Raw genomic sequence first — 21,998 nt, forward strand, 5'->3', positions numbered from 1 at the left:
ACCCATATAGCCAACTCCATCATAGGGTAAAAGAAATCAAAAGGACCTGTTATAACCACAACTAACTGAGGCAAAGAAAGCCGAAAAGCATTAAGAGGTTCTCTCAGCAAATGGTTATCAGGTTTATGACCTTGGCTAAAAAGGGTAAGTGAACATGGAGAGTCTGAAAGGAATCAACTTCCTTACTTTCTACTTTCATATGCTAACTTCTCTAAAACTGATCTGCCTAAAAAGGTCTACCTAAATCAAGGCATCATGTCAATTTTTCTTTCACATCTCCCTGGTTCACCAGTGCCCTTCTCACCTTACTATGATGTTATTGTTCTCCTTACTGTGTATATAACTAACTCAACACATCTTCATGGTAAATCAAATCTATCAAATAGAAAAAAAGTATTTTGGTTGCTGAGGGTGAAAAGGTCCAACTTACTTCCAAGAGATTAATGTTGTATCTTTGGGGAAAAAAAGGAACCTTACAATATTTGAAAAATGCTAAATAAAGGGAACATATTAAAAATATGGTGGGGATTAACCTTCAAGAGCTAGTCAAGAGAAAAAAAACTCATTTTTAAACTTTGTGATTTTTAAAAAAATATTTTAAAATTAACTTTTGCTGAAAGATTTTTGGATACTAGAAATCTGTATTCATTTTTACTTTTGTACAAAACTTTTCTTCAATGTCATACACTAAGCAATTCACTATACCTTACCCATTCCAACCACATACTTATCTAATTAACTTAAAGGGAATGTTTATAAATTCTGTTAAAGTTTCTGGCAAAATAAATTAAATTGCACTCTTAGAAATGGAACACCTACATCTACAATTAGAGAGAAAAAAATGTTCCTAAAATGCAATCTAGCGTGTCCTACACTTAAAACAACAAAAAAACTTCATTCATTTTCTCCCTCAGATGTTGACACACCACTTTGTGCGAAAAGCATAATTATAAGCACATCTTCAACCAAGAAATTCTTATACTATCTATATTATATACAATAATTCAAAAGTTTACCTCTGTAACAACACTAAGGATAATATTCTAATACAGATTTGTTTTTAGTTTTTTTTAAAGATTTATTTATTTTTACAAGAGCTGGGGTACAGGCCAGATGTGCGGGAGGGTGAGAGGAGTAGTGGGCAAGACAGGAGAGGTCTGCTTGCCACATGGGTATCTCCTCTGCTGGCGGGGATTGAACCGGCACTGCAGAGGCTGGGGACAGCCTCACAGCACTGCGCTCAACCGCCTACACCACCAGGGAAGCCCCTATTTTTTTTTAATTTTTAAAAAGAATTTATTTATTTATGCACAGAAGATTTGGGGTACAGGTCAGAGGTGTGAGAGGGGCAGTAAGAAGATTCACCAGAGACAGTGGAGAGCAGTACAGGTGGATCTCCTGCAATACTGCTAAGTGGAGAAATCTGCTGCGCCATATGTGGGTTAGCTCCCTGGCTGGGGATCCAACTCAGACCCTCAGGCCGCAACAGTGAGTGTAACAGCACTGAGACTTAAACCCTACGCTACCAGAGAGGACCTAGATTTTTTTTTTAAGATTTATTTATTTATTTATACAAGCACTGGGTACAGTCAGAAGGGAAGCACAGGAGGGTGAGAGAATTCACCAGAGCCAGAGCGGGGAACAGGCAGACCGACGAAATACATTGCTGAGGGGAGCAGCGGGCACTCAAGGAGAGGTCTGTGCGCCATGGGGGACCCTCTCCAGCGGCAGGGGATCGGGTCTGGGATCGAATCGGCGCCGCAGCGGGCAGCTTCAAAACCCAGTGCTCAACAGCTGTGCCACCAGGGGAGGCCCCTAGATTTGTTTTTAATAACCTATGGGGAAATCAAAAAATATGAATTAATTTTTAATCAATCTTGTTTAATTCTGGTTCTAATAATGAAGTGTCTGTGAGTAAAAGAGCACAGTTATAATTTATCAATTGAGAAGTTGTCTTTGGCAAAGGTTTTTGGGTCTATCTCTGAGAAAGTGAGAAATTTAATGAACGGTTAACAAATTCTTTCATAGCAGTTTATAATCTCTGTTTTGCACAGGATTGAAAAAGAATATAACCTAGTTCTCAGCTAAAACATCATTAAAAATAATTCTTGATAATAGATTGTGAAATGATTTTTGGTCAATAACTATAGCAGGATTCAAAGAATTGAATGTTGAATGGTACTGACATAACAAATCATATATAACATTCTTAGAATGCCCATTAAAGTAGGAAACAGGAAGTGACCTGATATTGAACTGTTTTCATTCTAGTAACATTTTCCTATAGCATCAATTACCTATATATGAGCTGTTTCTCACTGAAAAAGGTACAAAGAACACTGACTAGCAATAAATATCAAATAAATATTAAATGAGTACAATTTATTTAAATTTATTTAAATAAATTAAATGAAGGGACTACTAACTAACACATCTTCACCTTCACACAGTAATACTATATTGATTTCAAATTACCAGTTTACACTACCAGCAGGAGGTTATTTTAAGAGCTCTATCTGCTTCACACTCTCACAAAGCTAGGTATTACCAAAGTGGCAGTTAATCTTTGTTCTGCTGGTGAGTATAAAATACTCACCAACTGTGATCTTTATTTACATCTTTTAAATCTACTTATCAGTGGTGCAAAAATACTTCTAATCTTTCTACCATTCTTCTTTTGGTCACTAATCTTTGAAGTAAAATACAATAGACCCTGATTCTCTCATGCATGTGTTGTAAATATATTTTTTCCACTTAAGAGTTGTCTTCTGATGAACACAAGTTCTTAATTTAAATACAGACAAAGTTGTTTATCATTTCCCTAAGATTTTCATTTTGTGTCTTATATAATACCCTTCCTTCTTTTAAATTAAAAAAATTACCTTTATTGTCTTAGTTTTATAGTATTGCCTTTCACCTTTAAGACTTCAGTAAGTTGTATCCAGTATATTAGTGGCTATTCTTGGCATTCTGCTCTTTCATATAAATGTAAGATAAGCATGTCAAATTGGGTATTAGACCCTGTCACTATCAGTTATAACAGAGTGTTAATATATCTAGATCAACATGAAAGAAATGACATTTTTATGAAATATCTTACAAATCAGGGGTATGATCAATCTCTTATTCAGGTCTTCTTTAATATTCCAATGAAATTTAAAATTTTTCTCTATAAAGATCTTATATATTGTCTTTTTAAGGTTTATTCCTATATAATTGTTATTACTACTGGTACAAATTATATTGTCATCATGGGACCTCCCTCGTGGCACAAGGGGTTCACTATGAACCTGTTGGCAGTCACTACAGCAACAGTTCGATCCCTGCCAGGGAGCTAACCCATATGGCGCAGCAAACCTCTCCTGTCTCGCCCGCTGCTCCCCTCAGCAGTGTATTTCGGTCAATCTGCCTGTTCTGTTCCACACTCCTTCTGGTGAATCCTCACCCCTCACATCTCTGGCCTGTACCCTAGTTCTTTTTGTGTGTGTGACTTTTTTTTTTTTTAAAAGATTTATTTATTTTTATACAAGAGCTAGAGTACAGGCCGGAGGCAGGGGGAGGGTAGGAGGAGACAGAGCAGGGAGCAGAACAGTCAGACGACAGAAATACACTGCTGAGGGAAGCAGTGGGCACAACAGGAAAGGTCTGCTGCACCATGTGGGATCCTCACCGGCTGGCCAGTCAGGATCGAACCCATACTGCAGAGGCTGCAGACAGCTTCACAGTGCAGCGCTCAACCCGCTGTGCCACCAGGGAGGTCCTGTACCCTAGTTCTTGTATGCATAAATAAATAAATCTTTAAAAAAAAAGAATTATTCAATTTATGTATTATAAAACTGGGGTGTAGGCCGGAGGTGGGGGGGGGGTGAGAGGATTCACCAGAGACAGAGTGGGTAACTAAAACACTGCTGAGGGGAGCAGTGGGCGAGTCAGGACAGGTCTGCTGCACTACGTGGGTAGCTCCCTAGCCATGGATTGAACTCATGCTGCAGTGGCTGTGGGTAGCTTCATAGATTGTGTCTTAACACCTTGCACCACAAGGGAGGCCCCTAAATTGAATAAATCTTTAAAAAAAATTATACTGTCATCTTGCTATACTCTTATGAATCTCAATAATTTGCCTGTAGATTCCACAAAGAAGAAACTATTTTTTGAACATGTTAATTTGCAGGTATCTATCAGACAGCTGCTGAGATGTTAAGCAGGCAGGTAGGTATATAAGACTACAGTTCATTGTAGAGGAAAAAGAAATTTTCTTTAAGACCATGGATCTAGATGAGCTCACCAAAGAAGAGAATGTAGACAGAAGGGTACCTAGGTATATTATAACCTTTAAAAACTGGAAACACTGAGAAGAAAACCTGGAGCTAACAACATCTTTCAAGAAAGTAGGAGGGAAGTTGTATCAAAATGGGAAACTGAGAACTGACCACTGGATTTAGCAACATTTTTATAACATAAGTTATCAGTGACCATGTTTGATAGGGGCAGTGGTAAAAACCTGATTTGGTTAAGTTGTAGAGAGAAGGGACTGCAGATTATAAGTAGAGACAATTCTTTTCAGGATTGGTGTTGTCCAATAGGGAAGTGGCCAGAAGGAGATGCACAGTTCAAAGTCTTTTCGGTATAGTGATGCAAATAATGGAGTAAAGATACAATTGATGAAGAAACAATGTAGAAATTGCTGAAACACTGGCACTTAGGAGGTGAAAAGGAGTGAGCTCCAATATACCAGAACTTACCTTTAATAACACATTTTACATTTGCAGTCAACAGGTGAAAAAACAGAGTACTGGAATGCTGCTACAAAGAGAGCTTAGAATGAATGCATATTCCGATTGCTTCTATCTTACCAGTGAAGTAAAATAAACCCCTCAACTAAGCCAGGATGAATGGATGGGCCAAGAAAAGGAAGGATTTGCAGGTCTGAAAAAAGTAAGGGTATGAAATGAGAACTAGAGAATGAATAAACTAAGGAAATTCACTATAGTTTCCAGCATAATAAAGGCTCACACTTGTAAGAAATCATGAATTCAACTTGAGACCAGCAAGCAAAGATAAGTAGTTTAAATTACCCTAGGTCATCATTATGATGCTTCTCAGCTCTTCAACTCTTCTCTCAATGACCTGTATACCCAATTTCTCAAACTGCAATCCCGGTAAGACCCAACTCTTGCTTATTATTCTGTTAATCACCCTTGAAGCTGATTGCTTAGGGAAACACACAAAACCATGCTTTTAAGCATTTCTGTTCTCTACAACAAAGAACCCTGACCAATACCTTCAGAGGTCATTAAATTGTGAGTCACCACTCTTGATGGCTTACACTGTTCACATGTTCCTGGGTCAATCTCATCTTAAAATCCCTAATGCTAGTTTCCATGACATTACATCATTAGACCAGCAATTTTCACATTTGGATTGCATGGAGCCAACAATTTCAAAATATGTTTCAGGGGCTGATATTTTATTTGGATAAATAGAACATTTAACACCATTTCCAATACTACCATTTCATAAAGAAAAGGTAATAATGCCATAAAAAAAGAACAAACCTCAGCAAAAATGAAAACTCATTTTTAAAAAAATGTTGGCATCCTTACATTAAACATATTTATGGAAGAGCTTGTGAAATATTTGTGAGAAAGTATCAAGAGGCAACCACAATGCATTAAGATTATCCTGGTCTTCACAATGTGATTACCTTTTAAAAAACCAAGAACTTTTTTTTTGAAAGGTTTATTTAATTGCATTTACACATATAAGAACTGGGGTGTAGGCCAAAGGTGTGTGTGGAGGGGGGTGAAAGGATTCACCAGATACTGCGGGGAGCAGAACAGGGAGACAGGAGAGGTCTGCTGCACCATGTGGGTCACCTACCTGGCTAAGGATCCAGTCCCTGCTGTAGTGGCTACCAATAGCTTGATCATGCTGAGACTTAACTCCTTGCACCACCAGGGAGGCCCAGAATTCTAAAATTGTATTAAAAAAGGACATTTGTGGAAATTTTTTAATTTGTGATTTAGGAGCCAACCCTAAATAAGAGGTGGTAAACAAAATCTAGAAGGAACAAATTAACCAATTTTACAAATCAGGGTCCTTGGTTGAAAAAGAAATCATATTTAGGCAGATGACACAGGTAAAGAATTTATCAGGATATTAGGAGTTGACATGGCAAACACGCAGAAATCAAGTAAAGCGAAGCAGTCAAAACCACCAACCAAGGTTACACCACAGGAAGAGTGTACTTAAGAAATTGCCCAGCAAGCAGTGGAATGAATTTGAAATTGTCCTTGTTTCTTTGCAGCTCTCACTCCAGATGCAAGTTCCTATCTAAGTATAATGGATTGGCAGTTTGGGTCATACGCTCCCGTGGCCAGGAATCCACAACAGAAAATGTACATATAAGGTATGTGCATATATGTACACATAAGTTACACACACATACTTTTCCATTTCCTCTCTAAGAGTCTCCAAAAGGCAACAAAGGGAGAAGGTTACCATCTAGTACTAATGTTTAGTCATCATGCCTTCTGTGCTTCATTGTTCAAAAATACAATTCTTAGGGGCCTCCCTGGTGGTGCAAGGGGTTAAGAGGCAACCAATGAAGCTATCCCAGCCACTGCAGCATGAGTTTAATCCCAGGCCAGGGAGGTGACCCACATGGCACAGAGGACCTCTCCTGACTTGTCTGCTGCTCCCCTCAGCAGTGTACTTCAGTCAATCTGCCTGTTCTGTTCCCCACTCTATTCCTGGTGAATCCTCTCACCCCCCACACCTCTGGCCTGTACCCCAGTTATTGTATACATAAATAAATAAATCTTAAAAAATAAAACAAAACAAAAAAAGAAACACTTGGGCCTCCCCTGGTGGCACAGTGGTTGAATGCTGGGCTGTGAAGCTGCCTGTAGCCTCTGCAGCGCAGGTTCGATCCCCAGCGGCCAGCGAGGGTCCCACATGGCACACAGACCTTTCCTGCCGCGCCCACTGCTCCCCTCAGCAGTGTACTTTGCTCCTTCTGCCTGTTCTGCTCCCCGCTCTGGCTCTGGTGAATTCTCTCACCTCCTGCGCTTCTGACTGTACCCAGTGCTTGTATAAAGAAAGAAATAAATCTTGGGGAAAAAAAAAAACTTCCTAAAAATTTCACAAAACACAAAATTTTTAGATAAAATGTATAACCTTTTCTCAAGTAACCTCCTTTACAATATTTTGTTATTCCAATGTGACAAATACTTGCTATACCTATACCCATATGTGAACACTCACTATCCACCAACAGAAATGGAATTTACCCAATTCATAACAGTTCCAAAGAGGAAAAGCACATTTAGAAGTACATTTATTATTATTAATGCAATCTACACATTAAATTGTGGTTATAAAAATCAGGTAATTAAGGGGCCTCCCTGGTTGCGCAGGAGTTAAAGACACAGGACTATGAAGCTATCACCAGCCGCTGCAGCATGAGTTAGATCCTGCAGGTCAGGGAGCCAACCCACATGGTGAAGCAGACCTTTCCTGTCTCACCCACTGCTCCCCTCAGCAGTTTATTTCCATAGATCTGCCTCTTCTGCTCCCCACTCTGTCTCTGAGTGAATCCTCTCTGGCCTACACCCCAGTTCTTGTATATAAAAATAAGTAAATCTTAAAAAAAAAAAAAAAAATCCAGTAACTAAGTTGATTAGATTTATGCAAGTTATCTGAAACTATAAGGTTTCAGAACCAACAAAAAAATGGTTTTATGGTATTTGCTACAAAAGTCACTATATCAACTACACTGCAACCAAACCATTCAGTAGTGACAATTTTCATAAAATAATTTCAACTACAGTGACCTGAAAGGCTCCATTCTTTATGAGTATGTTAATAAGCTACTTATTACATGTAAATTTTTTTTAATTGAGAGATGTAGTAATAGTGACTCCTATAACACAAGACACACTAAAAATTTTTACATCAAGAATAGGTAATCCATAGATACAGAAATTAGATAGGTGGTTGCCTAGAGCTTTACTTCAAGTTCATTTTACTTACAACCATTTTTAAAAATCCTGTCAGGAATACTTTGCTTCCAATACAAACTTAGTTTTAAATTAGAAGAGCAGGGCCTCCCTGGTGGCGCAAGGGGTTAAGATGCAACCAATGAAGTTATCCCAGCCACTGCAGCATGAGTTCGATCCCAGGCCAGGGAGGTAACCCACATGGCTCAGCAGACCTCTCCTGATGTACCCACTGCTTCCTTCAGCAGTGTATTTCAGCAGATCTGCCTATTCTGTTGCCCACTCTGTCTCTGGTGAATCCTCTCACCCCCCACACCTCTAGCCTGTACCCCAGCTCTTGTATGAATGAATGAATGAATGAATGAATGAATGAATGAATAAATAAATAAATAAATAAGAACAGCAGACTGGACTTAACTGGTTCTGCTATGTACTAGCTCTGTGACTTTGAGCACGTCTCTTCAATATTTTGCTCCAAATTCTTACCTATAATTTGGAGACTGCTTAATATTGATAAAAATGAGTGAATACATATTAAGTGTCAGGATTAGTGTCCTCACAATAAAGCCACTGCAAATCTAGCATACTTAGCTCAATTTTATAATACAATAAATATATGCTAGGGAAAATAGATAAGAAAAGATTACCGGGAGAATTAAATATTGAGCTAGTCACAGGAGTAAATCAAACACTCCATTTTACAAGCATATTCAACAAGGAGTGTAAATATACAATTACTCTATGCTGCTCAGAAAAGAAATTGTAAGAAAATTATACAGAAGGGAACCAATGAACAAACCAGGGGGGGAACACAAATGCAAAGAATCACCTACAAAATTAGTCTTGTCACCCCACTCCTCCCAAATCAAATCTCAATCTAAGTCTCTGTATCTACAATTTACAGAAAACCTAGAATGTGAGAAACTGCAGGACAAATGTCCACGGTTCTTTAACAAAGTAGCAGGGGGATGGAGAAGAAACAAAACCAGGAAAGCATAAAATTAAGAGAGACTTGAAAGAACATCAATCAATTACAGTAAGTGGGATCAGGATCCTGATTCAAACTAGGACAGTCCAAAGAAAAGTATTATCTACGGGGAAAAAAATAAATAAGCCTCCACATGCAATAGTTTGTTTAGATTTCACGAATTTCATTGGATTGGTTGAAGTGTTCATTAAAGGGGCCTCCCTGGTAGCACAAGGGGATAAGTCTCAGCACTATGAAGCTATAAGCAGCCATTGCAGCACCAATTCGATCCCTGGCCAGAGAGCTGACCCACATGGCCCAGCAGACCTTTCCTGTCCCTCTTGAGCAGACCTGCCTGTTCTGCTCCCCACTCTGTCACTGGTGAATCCTCTCACCCCCAGTACCTCAGATCTACACCCCAGTTCTTGTATGCAAAAATAAAATAAATCTTAAAAAAAAAAGTGTTCATTAAAGATAATTTCACATGATTTATTTAATAATTATGATGTGATTATGGTCATGTATTGTTTTAAGAACTACATTTACCACAATAACCCTATGAAAATATTATCACCATTAAACATGAAGAAATAGGCATGGAAATCGCATCTAAAACTCCTCCAAAGCCACAAAGTTAGTAGTAATAAGCTGAGATTCAAACCAAGGCTACAAAGTTGGTGCCCTCAATTATCATACCATGCTACCTCTCTACCAGAAAGGACAGGGAAAAAATCTTGTTTTGGAATCAGAAAGAGAAAAGCAGCCTGAAGGCCCTCTCATTGTTATGCAAATTACTTACAGGGAGCCTCCTATACTATATATTTTTTTTAAAGATTTATTTATTTATGCATACATGAGCTGGGGTACAGGCCAGAGGTGCAGGGGGTGAGAAGATTCACCAGAGACAGAGTGGGGAACAGAACAGGTAGATTGACTGAAGTACACTGCTTGAGGAGAGCAGTGGGCAAATCAGGAGAGGTCTGCTGCGCCACATGGGTTGCTCCCTGGCAGGCCAGGGATCGAACTCCTGCTGCAGAGGTTGTGGACAGCTTCACAGGTTGTGTCTTAACCCCTTGAGTCACCAGGGAGGCCCTCCTATACTACTTTAAACAAGTGTTGTAAACAATAATGAGACATATACACACACTGGACTCTATTACAGCCTTAGCTTATGACCCACACTAAGTACTTCCCATTTCTTTTCCCACCATATCTGGTAAGACTAATTAAAAAGCAGAGCTAATAATTCATAAACACATAGCAGGAACACTGGAATAACTCTACCTTTTAATTAACTAACCAGAGCCCCCAAAACAACTTTCCAACATATTTAAACTTCAAGGATAGCAATAGTTCTGGGGAAAAAAAAAAAAAAAAGTGATGAAATTTAAACTTACAAATCAAAGAAACAAGGGTTTGCAATTCAAGTGTACTGTCAAACTTAAGTGAATTTAATTTTTCTGGAAAACAAAACAGACCTCATCCACAAAAATAGATCTATTGCTCAGAAAAATGTACTAAAATCTGTTTACACTGGAGATTCTCTAGCCCCAGGTCTGGTTAATTTAAGGCAAAATCGTTTTTTCATTGAGGTGGACGGTAAAGTTAATGAACATGTTAAAAATCAACTCCTTTAAGAAAGACAGCTTTCGATGCTGTTTCCTTGTGTATTTTCTGTGCTAATCTTTTAAACTACTAAGTTCTTTGGTAGCAAGAATGTTTTATGGTCATTTAGATAGTCATAGCCCTAACACTCTCAAACTGGCACTCTAGTATGACCACTAGGCTTTCTTAAAAGAATGAGCTGTTTTGTCTAGAAAAACAAACAAACCCACAATTTGACTAACAGACCAACTAGAGGCTGACTTATTTGCTTTAGTAAATGAAATAACTATTTACTCCTTTAAATATTTGCCTAGTATATTTGAAATCATATATAAGAATTCATTTTGGGCCTCCCCAGTGGCGCAGCGGTTGAGCGCTGGGTTGCGAAGCTGCCCGCGGCCTCCGCGGCGCCGGTTCGATCCCCGGCTGCTCCCCGGCCACCAGAGGAGGGTCCCGCATGGTGCGCAGACCTCTCCTGCCGCCCGCTGCTCCCCTCAGCAGTGTACTTCGGTCCTTCTGCCTGCTCTGCTCCCTGCTCTGGCTCTGGTGAGTTCTCTCACCCTCCTGCGCTTCTGACTGTACCCAGTGCATGTATAAACAAAAACAAAACAAACAAACAAATAAAAATAAAACATGCCTCTATAAAAAAAAAAAAATTTAAAAAAAAAAAGAATTCATTTTATATAGTATTAGTAATATTTTACCTCCCAGATTAAGATATACATATGGACAAAAGTTCCACTCCTCTTACTGAACTGAAAACTCCTTTTTATGGGGCCTCCCGGGTGGCGCTGTGAGGCTGTCCACAGCCTCTGCAGAGCGAGTTCGATTCCCTCAGCAGTGTCCTCTGTCCACCTGCCTGTTCCGCTCCCCGCTCTCGCTGGTGAATCCTCTCACCCTCCCGTGCCTCTGACCTGTACCCCAGTTCTTGTTTAAATAAATAAAAATTTTTTTTTAAAAAGAAAACTACTTTTCAAGTTGGATAATAGACAGTTTTATTCTGAGAAGACTTCAGTGAGAAACAAAGATCAGAGTCTGATTTATTAGTGACATTTGCAGCTAGGTCTCAGTGCCTTAAATTCCAATCAATGGCAACTAAAATCAGTTATGAGTTAGCATATTATCTTTGCACCATGGAAACTGTCCCTTCCTGGTGACACAGGGGTTAAAGTCTCAGTGCTATCAAGCTATCACAGCCACTGCAGCACCAGCTGGATCCCCAACCAGGGAACTAACCCACAAGGTGCAACAGACCTCTCCTGTCTCTCCAGCTGTTCCCCTCAGCAGTATATTTCAGTAGATCCACCTCTTCTGCTCCCCATTCTGTCTCTGGTGAATCCTCTCATCCCCTCTACCCTCATCTCTGGCCTAGACCCCAGTTCTTGCACGCATAAATAAATAAAATAAATCTTAAAAAAATTGTCCATCTATTTGAAAAACAATAAATACACACCAGCAGTTATAGTTTTCTACTTTTTTAGTTGCAATCCTTTAAGTTTTTGTGCTCTCAACAACTTTTCATGGTTAAAGACAGCAATCATAAGTGTTAAGCATAATGAGAAACAGATTACTTGTGTTTGCATACAGGTCCATCATCCTACTAGTTGAATGAGTGTTTCTGGACCTATTTTCTTCAATCACAAAATGAGAATAAAACAGTATCTACCTCATTGGAAAAAATTAATAAAAGCACTTCCACAGTTCATCCCTGGCACATTAGAGTTTACTGCTATAAAGTGCATACAATTTAACCATAAAACAAAGATCTGCACTTAAGATTCAGATCGTTTTCTTCTTTAACTATTTAAATATAAATTACAAGCAGAAAAATGAGTCAGATTTCTATCATTCCAAACCTATGAAAACGTGCCTTTCTCAGTCACTTTTAAATTACTTATAAAAAATTAGTAACTTGAATTCATTGAAGGTAAAGATACCTAAGATTTCCCGAATTTCCAGAAAGTCTGACCACCAAGTATACCAGTCCAGTAGCCAACAGCAAAACACAGAGCTACTTATTTGTAACTTCTATAAAGTATTTTAAATGCTTTTGCTGTAAAACCACCGAAGTAATTTAAGAATAACCAAAAAATCCGCTGGGAATTGACAAAATCTGTGCCAAAAAACTTCAGGAAGATAAATTAAAATTGATTTCGTTGAGAAGATGGCAATTTACTATAAATTCCAAAATTCTCATTCACAATGAGCATTTTCTTATTTTATCTTTTAGACAGACTGTAACCTGAAAATCAAGCACCTTCGAAACACTGAAGTAACTGTTTTTTGTTCCCATTCTACACCTTTTTTCTTTTCAGTGAAACTTTTGATCTAATGGTTAAAAAAAGTAAAACTAAAAGACAGCTTTTGTTTGAATGGGCACAACAATTAGGCACTCCACAACTAAAGTTTTTCATTTATCTACTTGGATTCTTTTAATAAATGCCCTAAACTTAATAGCATTCTTCTTGCCTTTCAAGTCTTAGACGTAAAATAAAAGATCTTAGAAAAGTCAGCAACCCACCAAATTACAACTCTAAGTCTATGGAAGACTACCAATCACTTTTAGATGTGATTTAAACAGGAACTAGAATTCTAGCAGTAAACTAAAACATGAACCACCATTAACTCTTTTTTTTCCCTCTTAAGCAATGACTATCGAAGTTAAAAGCAAGTATCTCAATAAATACGACAAACTAAAAAGAGCTGACTGCTAAAGCTAACACCACAGCACAATTTCAAAAAAAAAATTTTCAAGCAAGTAACAAAAAGAAAAAAAAAAAAAAAAACAACCGCACCCATCCTTCACAGTAAACTTTTGGAGTAAGCAAACTTTAGTCGTCCACCTTTGTTTTCACCTAGCAAGGAGTCTTCAAGATAAGACTGCAGTTGCAAGAAAACCAAAAGATCAAAAGATTCAGTTTCAGGACAAACAACAAAAATCCAAGCTACGTTAACGTATTTAAGTTACCGAAGCGCCGGGCACTTCCCCAAGTTACAGCCATTTTAGATTCAGCCTTTCTTTAGAATTTCACAGCAGGAGAAGTCGACTTAAATTAGAAAAATACTCGTTAAAACACTTCAAGATCGATGAGCTTTTTTTCGAGGACGGGAGGGGTCGGTAGGTGCTGGGTATACTTAATCTAAATAAATGAAAACACCTTGCAACCAAGGAGACCCTAAACGTTGGGGGGTTAAAGCTCCTCTTTTCCCCCAGATACCCCACGTTTGACTTACACTGTTTTTCCCTTTTTAGATTTTCCTTCACTGGAAAGCAAAAGCCTTTAGCTCTAATTTAAGCAGGAAAGAAAAAGAAGCCCGAAAATCCAGCCACCAACGAGCCGGAACTCCTGGAGAGGAGCCAGAGAGCCTCAGGTGAGCGTTCCGACCCGGAGACCAAAGTTGAAGTAGGAGCGCTCAGGCAGAGTGGCGGCGACGCTCGTGTGCAAAGCTCTAGGCGCGGGGGAGGTGTCGCGTCCGAGGCCCGAGGCCCTTGGGCTCCACTCCCTATCCCCCAACCGACCGACACCCAACCACCTGTGCGAGAGCCTCCTTCAACTTGTTTCAACTGACGTGCGGTCAGACACCGGGCGGAGCCCGGGCCCCCCCCGGACGAATTAAGAGCCTCTGCTGCTCCCCGTCCGAAACTCTCACTCCCCACTCACCGGGCAGCCGCGGGGTTACAGCTACAGATCAGACGGGGGGTCCGAGGGCGCGTTCCCCGCTTCCTGATCCCGCAGAGGTAGAGAGCCCACAACCATAACAAAGCTCTTCCCAAAATGGCTGCCCGGCCCACAAGGCCCTCACCGCCCAGGAGCGGCAGAGCGGGCGGAGGGGGAGGAGCGACCACACGCTCGGCCCGCCCCCTCACCCACCCCGCCTCACACACGCCCACCCGCTCGCGCCGCCCAGAGAAGCGCGCGCGCGCGCAGAAGCCCGGGTTTGGGTGACCCGGAGCCCCGAGCCGCCAACGTTCGGCGCGGGGAAGAGCGGTTATTCCCTGCCCCGCCCCCAGCGCCCATCACCGCGGTTCCAGGCGGCGCGTGGTCGCTCCCGCCCCTCTGCAGGGCTGAATACGCGGCCCTGCGGGGCCTGCCTCAGAATCGGAGACCGGCCGTGTTTGGTGATCCCCTTAGTAGTCCCCGGCACCACAAGAAAGGCCTGGGGGCGTGTGAATGAGTGGGTGGATGTGTTGTGTGTACCCGTTTTTCCCCGCCCCTTCCTTCTTCACCTTCCCACAGCCCACCTCTGCCAGCACGCGTCCCCACACTAGCGAACCGGTTCCGTAAGAGCTTGTGTTCCGACCCGTTCCCACCTTCCGCTCCTGCCTTCCCTCACGTGCGCGAGTCAATACTCCAGCCCCCAGAGGCCCAGGCTCCGAGGCCTGCGCGCTGGGCCCGCGCTACCCGCTGGGAACGGTAGTTCAGCCCCACAGCTGGCGTCACGCCCCCGGCCTGGCGCCGGATTTCTGCCCCGAACCGGTTCCTAAGCCTAGCGAAGCTGTTACTCCGACCCAAAGCCTCATTGGGTGTTGCTGGACGGGAAGGGGCGGCGCCGCCGGGACAGAAAAGGAAATAAAAGTGAAAGCCACAGCGGCTAAGCGCAGTTGCCATTACCAGAAATCCGCGGAGAGCCCAACGTATGGAAAGCTAAACCACACACTGTCCGGCAGCCGAAACTATGTAGAATCCCGAGGAACGGAGAAACTGGCTGGGGCGGACTCCATAAACTCTCGCAACTTGCCTTCAAAAGGACGCTCCTATTACCTAATGGTGTTTCCTTTGATAGGCCGTGAGTGGAGGCCTGGATCAGGGAAGGGACTTTCCCAAGGTCACATAACCGACAAATAAAATTCAAAGCGCAGGGTCACCCCCCCCCCCCAAGTCCAAGATTCTTAGTAGCATACCTTTCAAAGAAGTGGAAATCCTACCCTTCGTGCCTTTTATTTCCAGGTGAAGTTTCCGGGTCCCAAGAAAGAATGGAAGCAGAAATAGCTATGAAATATTGGTAGTTCAGGAACCCAGTGCGGAGTGAGATGGGCCCCGTCGGTTCAAGAAACCCTATTGTTTTGCAAACTAAGAGTGAGTTCCAGAGATGGCAAGCGATTGCATTTAGCCAATTCAAGTTGACCTATATTCCAAATCTCTCCTACCTTTACTCAGAGATTGTTTCAGTAGTGAGTTGGCCCTTCACTTTCCCGAACTCTGCGAGGTAGATTCTGCTGGCCAGGAACTCTAGGATAGAAAGGCACGGAGCGTTAAGAAACCCTACAGATTTTAACAGCGGCTTCCACTAGAATTAAGATATTAGAAGATTTGCCCGACTGAAAGCCAGATGTGGGAACCAGTTAGCTCTGGTCAAGTCCCCACCCGGACTCTTTTTTTTCTGGTTCTCAGGAAGCGGGAGCTTCTACTCGCACTTGCCGGAAGTGCCTTTGCCTTGGTACCTGCGTGTTCCTGAAGCGCTGCTGCCTCGTGGTGCGACGCTGGCAGGTAAGCACTATGATCGCCGCTACAGTGCGGGTTGGAAAAAGGATCACCAATGATTGGGAGTAAATAGAAGCTGCAGGTACTGTCGGCCAGTTTTCCGGGGATCTTTGCGTTCAAACTCCACATTCCCTTATCTCATAACCGTTCTGAGGATTGCAGTTTGTATCTTATTTCCTTTGGGACTGTGGGAATATTGAGCTCACCTAAATCAAGTGGATTAACCAACCCTTGGTCTTTGCCCTTAATTCCCTGCCTAGCTGCCGCACCCAAGCTTTATAGTTTTTCGTTGTTGTTTTTTTTTAAAAAAAGATTTGTTTTTTTATGCCTAGAGGAGCGAGGGAGGAGGAGGATGGTGTCTGTGAGAGGATTCACCAGAGATAGAGTGAGAAGCAGAACAGGAGGATTGACTGAAATACACTGCTGAGGGAAACGGGGCGGGACCGGAACCATGTTGGTTAGCACTGGCCGGGGATCCAACTGGTGGTTCAGTGACTGCGGATGGCTTCATAGGTTGAATCTTAACCCCTTGCGCCACCAGGGAGGCCCTGCGCTTTTCATTTTAACATACTTAGAAAAGCACATGTCACAGTGCATAGAAGTTGCAAAGGTGGAGGCACTGACGATATTTTTTAAGCGGGGTGATCTGGAACACCTTTAACGCACTGGTTTTGATCAAAGGCGAGTGTGTGCGCCCTGCTTATATTTGTATCTTAAAGTCATTAGGTGGATGTGGGTGTATCTAAGTTTTTTTTAAAATATTTATTTATTTATGCATGCAAGAACTGTGGTACAGGCCAGAGGTGTGGGGGGTGAGAGGATTCACCAAAGACAGAGCGGGCAACAGAACAGGCAGATTGACTGAAATACACTGCTGAGGGGAGCAGCGGCTGAGACAGGAGAGGTCTGCTGTGCCATGTGGGTAGCTTCCTGCCCGCCAGAGGATCGAACTCGTGTTGCAGAGCCTGTGGATAGCTTTATAGTGCTGTTCTTACCCCCGTGTGCCACCAGGGAGGCCGGGGTGTTATCTAAGTTCTACTGGGGACCCAGGGTAACTTCTTGCTTCTTTATGTATAGAATTAAGACAGTGAGGAGGCCTCCCAGGTGGCGCAAGGGGTTAACTCTTAGCATTATAAAGCGCTAGGCAGCCACTGCAGCACTAGCCACTGTAGCAGGAGTTCCATCCCTAGCCAGAGAGCTAACTGACATGGTGCAGCAGTCCTTTCCTGTTTCGCCTGCTGCTCCCCTCAACAGTGTATTTCAATCAGTCCACCTGTTCCGCTCCCCACTCTGTCTTTGATGAATCCTCTCACACACACCCCACCTCTGGCCTACACCCCACACCTCTGGCCTACACCCCAGCTCTTGTATGCATAAATAAATAAAATAAATCTTAAAAAAAATAATTAAGACAGTGACTGGTATATAGGATTTCTTAATCTGTGATCAAGAAGTAAGTTCAGGGCCTCCCTGGTGGCGCAAGGGATTAAAGCACAGCACTGTGAAGCTATCTGCAGCCTCTGCAACACTGAGTTTGATCCTGGGCCAGCCAGGGAGCTACCCACATGGCACAGCAGATCTCTCCTGTTTCGCCTGCTGCTCTCCTCAGCAGTGTATTTCAGTCAGTCTGCCTGTTCTGCTCCCCACTCTGTCTCTGGTGTACGCTCTTACCTCTCACACCTCTGGCCTGTACCCCAGTTCTTATATACATAAATAAGTAAATATTTAAAAAAAAAAAAGTTCAATAATTTTTAATTAAGCAGCATTTGTGGACTTAGAATTTTGTAGACTAGGAATGGGACTCATCTAAGACAAATCTGGATTAATATTCTCACTCATCCATGTATTGGCAACTTCTATTTGACCGGACTCTTAAACATTTCCTTTTGTATAAAGTGGGAATAACAGTTAATATTTTTGAATGCTTGCTTTGTGTTAAGGATAGTTCCCAGAACTTTACATGTATTAACTCATTTAATTTTTACAATGGCCCTATAAAGAAAGGGGGAAGTGGTAGGCCTGAATTCCAACCCAGATTCTTTGAATCCAAAGTTATGTTGAATATTAAATTAGTTAATGAATCTGAAACATAGTTAATTTATGGTGCCTGGTTCACAGCTAAATTGTATTGATTGCTCCTGTCATTATTTTTGCTCAAAAAAAAAAAAAATATGGGGGGGGAAATGAACAGAGAAGCTGTAACCTTCAGTTTTATTTATTTATTTTTTTTAATTTTTATTTATTTATGCATACAAGAGCTGGGGTATAGGCCAGAGATGCCGGGCTGGGGGGAGGTGTGTGTGAGAGGATTCACCAGAGACAAAGCGGGGAGCAGAACAGGCAGACGCACCAAAATATACTGCTGAGGGGAGCCGCGGGTGAGAAAGGAGAGGTCTTTGCCATGTGTGTTGCTCCCTGGCTGGCCGGGGATCGAACTCATGCTGCAGAGGCTATGGACTGCTTCATAGTGCGGTGCTCAGCCCTTGCACCACCAGTGAAGCCCTGTAACCTTCTGTTTTAGAGATGAGAAAACAGGCACTTCAAGATTTCTCAAGGTCACACAACTAGAAAATGATAGGGGTGTTTGTAAAATACATTCTTCTGTCTGCACTATTCTTTCTGTTACATCAGATAGCAAAAGCTAGAAGAAATGTTCAGGGAATAGCATCTATTTGTTTAACCTGTTACTTATTTTTTAAAAAATTAACAATTGTTTTCAAAGGAAGTTATATAGAAGAAATTCTTAGGGATTACTACTTTTGAAAATTATGTACAAAGATGAAGAAAATTCAGTGACATTTTGTCTTGTACACAGCAACATGTTTCTGATTCAGACCCTCCACTTACTGTAAAAATACATTACTCAGAACTGCCTGGGATCAAGACTTTCAATAAGGCACAATATGCTTCATTTCTTCCAGAAGTTTTCTCGAGCATCTTCAAAGGTTGGTTTATTTCAGCAAATATTTAAATATACTGTTTGCCAGGCACTGCTTGGCTAGGACAATAGCAGTGAAAAAGAAAATAAAAATCCTTATCTTCATGTATTCAGGGTGAGAGGGGAAGGAGGGGATAAAATACAAATATGTAAAATATTTAATATGTCAAGTTGTAAGTGCAATGAAGAACTATAAAGCAAGGATGTGAAATAGGGAATGTCAACAATAGAACTGCCTTGTCAGAAGTAAAGTCCATACAGGTTTGCTCAAGCAAGAACATTCTAGACAAAAGGCCGCAAGATAGAATCATTCTTAAAATTCTAAGGAATCACAGTAACAAACTTGTTTTTCTCTATTACCTAACTTTTTTTGCTTATTGATATGTTTATTAGTTGAACTCTGGCATCTGCTTACTAAAGCACAGAATCAACAGGAAAGGTTATGACTTTGGCCATATACCACAAAAGACACTGGGGGATTTTTCTTAAAGGCAAAGAGAAAATTATGGTCCTGGTTCTTAAGTTTACTGAGACAAGTAAACATGATTTTAATTCACTATATGCAGAATTGTGATGGAAGTGTACATAGCATACTTAACTGTTGGAGCGTTGAATCAGATTACAGAGGTCAAGGGAAGCCTGAAGCTGAATTTTGAAAGATGTTATAGAATTTTTCCAGATACAAAAGTAAAAAGCTAGAATTTCATAGAGACAAGTAGAAGGCATGTAGTAAAGTATGCAGTATTTATAAAGCTAAATTGACAGGTAGATTGCTTTTCTCTACGTAAGTTAGCATGCCACAATAATTAGTGCTGCTTATTTTGCAATTTATAAATAGAAGAGGCAGTTTGGAAAACCAAATACTCAACACCTAATCTTTACCTGTTTCACTTCCATATACTTCTCTCATGGGATAAGATTAGTGGTAGGCTGAAACACATCACTGATTTAATTCAGTAGTTTCTTTTGCATGTTGTATAGCTGTTTAATAGTATGTATAGCCAACAAAAACATCACCCTGCAGTTGATCCTTTCTGTAACAGAAAGGAGATGTTTGTTTTCATATTGTTTCAGATTAGAATTAACTAAGAAATTTGGTGATGTATATGTTTTCTAATGTTTTTGTCTTCTGGTTCTACTTTCTCTACAGATGCTGAAGTCCCCTTTTACAGTTGGACTAGCACTCAGCAAAAGAAGAAATACACTTTCTCTTAAGACATGTCCTCAGCAGAACTTTCCCCCTTTGTTTCCAACATCTTGGCTTTTCTCATCATTTCCAGTGTGTATGAGCAGGACACAGTACTATCATACTTCCCCATGCAGCTTTAAGAAGAAGCAAGCAGTCCTTCCAGCCAGGCCACCAAAAACCATCACTTACCTTCCTGACAGCCCAAAGCCAGCATTATATATAACTCTTGCAGGACTATTCCCTTTTGTTGCTCCTCCACTAGTCATGGTAATGACAAAGACCTATATCCCCGTTTTAGCTTTTACTCAGATGGCTTATGGAGCCAGTTTCCTATCTTTCTTGGGAGGAATCAGATGGGGTTTTGCTCTGCCAGAAGGTAGTCCAGCCAAACTAGACTTCCTTAATTTAGCTAATAGTGTAGCTCCTCTTTTGTTTTCATGGTTTGCCTTCCTTATTGCTGAAAGACTCAGTGAAGCTATTATGACAGTAATAATAGGTTTGGGGATAGCATTACATATTGAACTTTTTATCTTACCACATTATCCCAACTGGTTCAAAGCCTTGAGGATAGTAGTCACTTTAGTGGCCTTTTTTTCATTTATAGTCACTTTAATAGTTAAAGATATTTATCCAGAGAAAGGACCCCAAAGACCTCATCAAATCAAATAAATATAGGGACTTCCTATATTTAAGGGTTAAGACACAACCTATGAAGATATGCGCAGCCATTGCAGCACAAGTTTGATTCCCGGCCAGCCAGGGAGCAACCCACATGGGCGCAGCAGACCTCTCCTGACCCACCCACTGCTCCCCTTACCAGTGTACTTTGGTCAGTCTGCCTGTTCTGCTCCCCACTCTGTCTCTGGTGAATCCTCTCACCCACTACCCCCCACGCCTCTGGCCTATATCTAGGTTCTTGTATGCATAAATAAATCTTAAAAAATCAAATAAATATAAAAAACTAATCTGTAAAATGATAGTAGTATGTCGACTACAAGCTTTATAAGGTTGTGTTTTCACATCACCTTTTGGTTATGTTTTTCTGTTTCTCCCATTTGGCTCTTTTTTTCCTACCCTCAGTAATTTTACTCTTCACAGACTTTTCATTTCTAGAAAGCTTTATTTCATAGGAATTAATTGAGCAATAACTTGAAAATCCCTGGCTCCTTTCTCATGTCATATTTATGTTACAATTATCTTTAAACATCTCAGTGTTTTAACTTGTCTTGAGAAATTTAAAAATAAAGAAAATTTAAAAATCCCTTTTGCTAAAGCCTTATCATTGTGGGGGAAAAAATCAGTGAGGAAGTTATTCTAATGAAACATTAAGAGACAAATATGCATATAGGGAGAATGCCAAGTGAATGCCATGAGTATTTGAAAATAACAGGTAGTTCCAGTGTGGAGTTTTCATTTAGTTGCTCCTCGGAAATGCACTTCTACGCTCATTTTACCCGTATAGCCTAGTTACATGAGCTGAAAGGATCTCTAAAGTCAGTAGTGTCATATGGGAAAGTCATGTTCAAAGAAAAACTGGACACGTTTTCCAATTTTTATAAGGATGTTTGGCCTAGGCATAACAGCTCATCATCTTAAAGTGTAATACCAGGTGGTCAGGAAATATTTAAAAGGGCCTCCCTGATGGAGCAAGGAGTTAAGCACGGCACTGTGAAGCTATCTGCAGCCTCTGTAGCACAAGTTGCATCCCCAACCGGGGAGCTACCCACATAGCACAGCAGACCTCTCCTGTCTCACCTGCTGCTCCCCTCAGCAGTGGATTTCAGTAGATCTGCCTCTTCTGCTCCCCACTCTGGTG

The 21,998-nt window shown here is 41.2% G+C and overlaps 2 protein-coding genes across 6 annotated transcripts in view; one reads left to right on the forward strand and one right to left on the reverse strand.

Moving 5' to 3' along the window:
• Positions 1–21,998, reverse strand: part of IPP (intracisternal A particle-promoted polypeptide) — a 55,333-nt gene that overhangs the window by 2,987 nt on the left and 30,348 nt on the right. Inside the window, exon 10 of one of the 2 annotated variants that reach the window (XM_037500705.2) lies at positions 15,722–15,803. In XM_037500705.2, the coding sequence (XP_037356602.1) occupies positions 15,724–15,803 (80 nt within the window). In that variant the 3' untranslated portion in view covers positions 15,722–15,723. Of the gene's footprint in view, positions 1–15,721; positions 15,804–19,903; positions 20,028–21,998 lie in introns of those variants that run through there. The other variant, XM_037500704.2, reaches the window with a different exon arrangement.
• On the forward strand, positions 14,700–21,460 carry TMEM69 (transmembrane protein 69). Of its 4 annotated transcripts, none has more exons than XM_037500709.2 (5): positions 14,700–14,748; positions 15,522–15,650; positions 15,966–16,061; positions 18,871–19,000; positions 20,144–21,460. In XM_037500709.2, exons 4-5 carry the CDS (start codon positions 18,959–18,961, stop codon positions 20,849–20,851), a joined length of 750 nt encoding a protein of 249 aa, XP_037356606.1. In that variant the 5' UTR covers positions 14,700–14,748; positions 15,522–15,650; positions 15,966–16,061; positions 18,871–18,958; the 3' UTR covers positions 20,852–21,460. The 4 variants fall into 4 exon arrangements, with proteins under 4 accessions (XP_037356606.1, XP_037356607.1, XP_037356610.1 ...); XM_037500710.2 differs by lacking the exon at positions 14,700–14,748 and adding an exon at positions 14,758–15,360; XM_037500713.2 differs by lacking the exons at positions 14,700–14,748; positions 15,522–15,650 and adding an exon at positions 14,758–15,521.

The sequence above is a fragment of the Talpa occidentalis genome, unplaced genomic scaffold (genome assembly GCF_014898055.3).
Source record: "Talpa occidentalis isolate TD23 unplaced genomic scaffold, MPIMG_talOcc4v2.1 talOcc4.9, whole genome shotgun sequence".
Taxonomy (NCBI): Eukaryota; Metazoa; Chordata; class Mammalia; order Eulipotyphla; family Talpidae; genus Talpa; species Talpa occidentalis.

Coding starts and splice junctions, on each gene's coding strand:
- TMEM69 (XM_037500709.2), top strand. CDS start 18,959: ATGCTTCATTTCTTCCAGAAGTTTTCTCGAGCATCTTCAAAG. Junction 19,001..20,143: donor TTTCTCGAGCATCTTCAAAG/GTTGGTTTATTT, acceptor CTTTCTCTACAG/ATGCTGAAGTCCCCTTTTAC.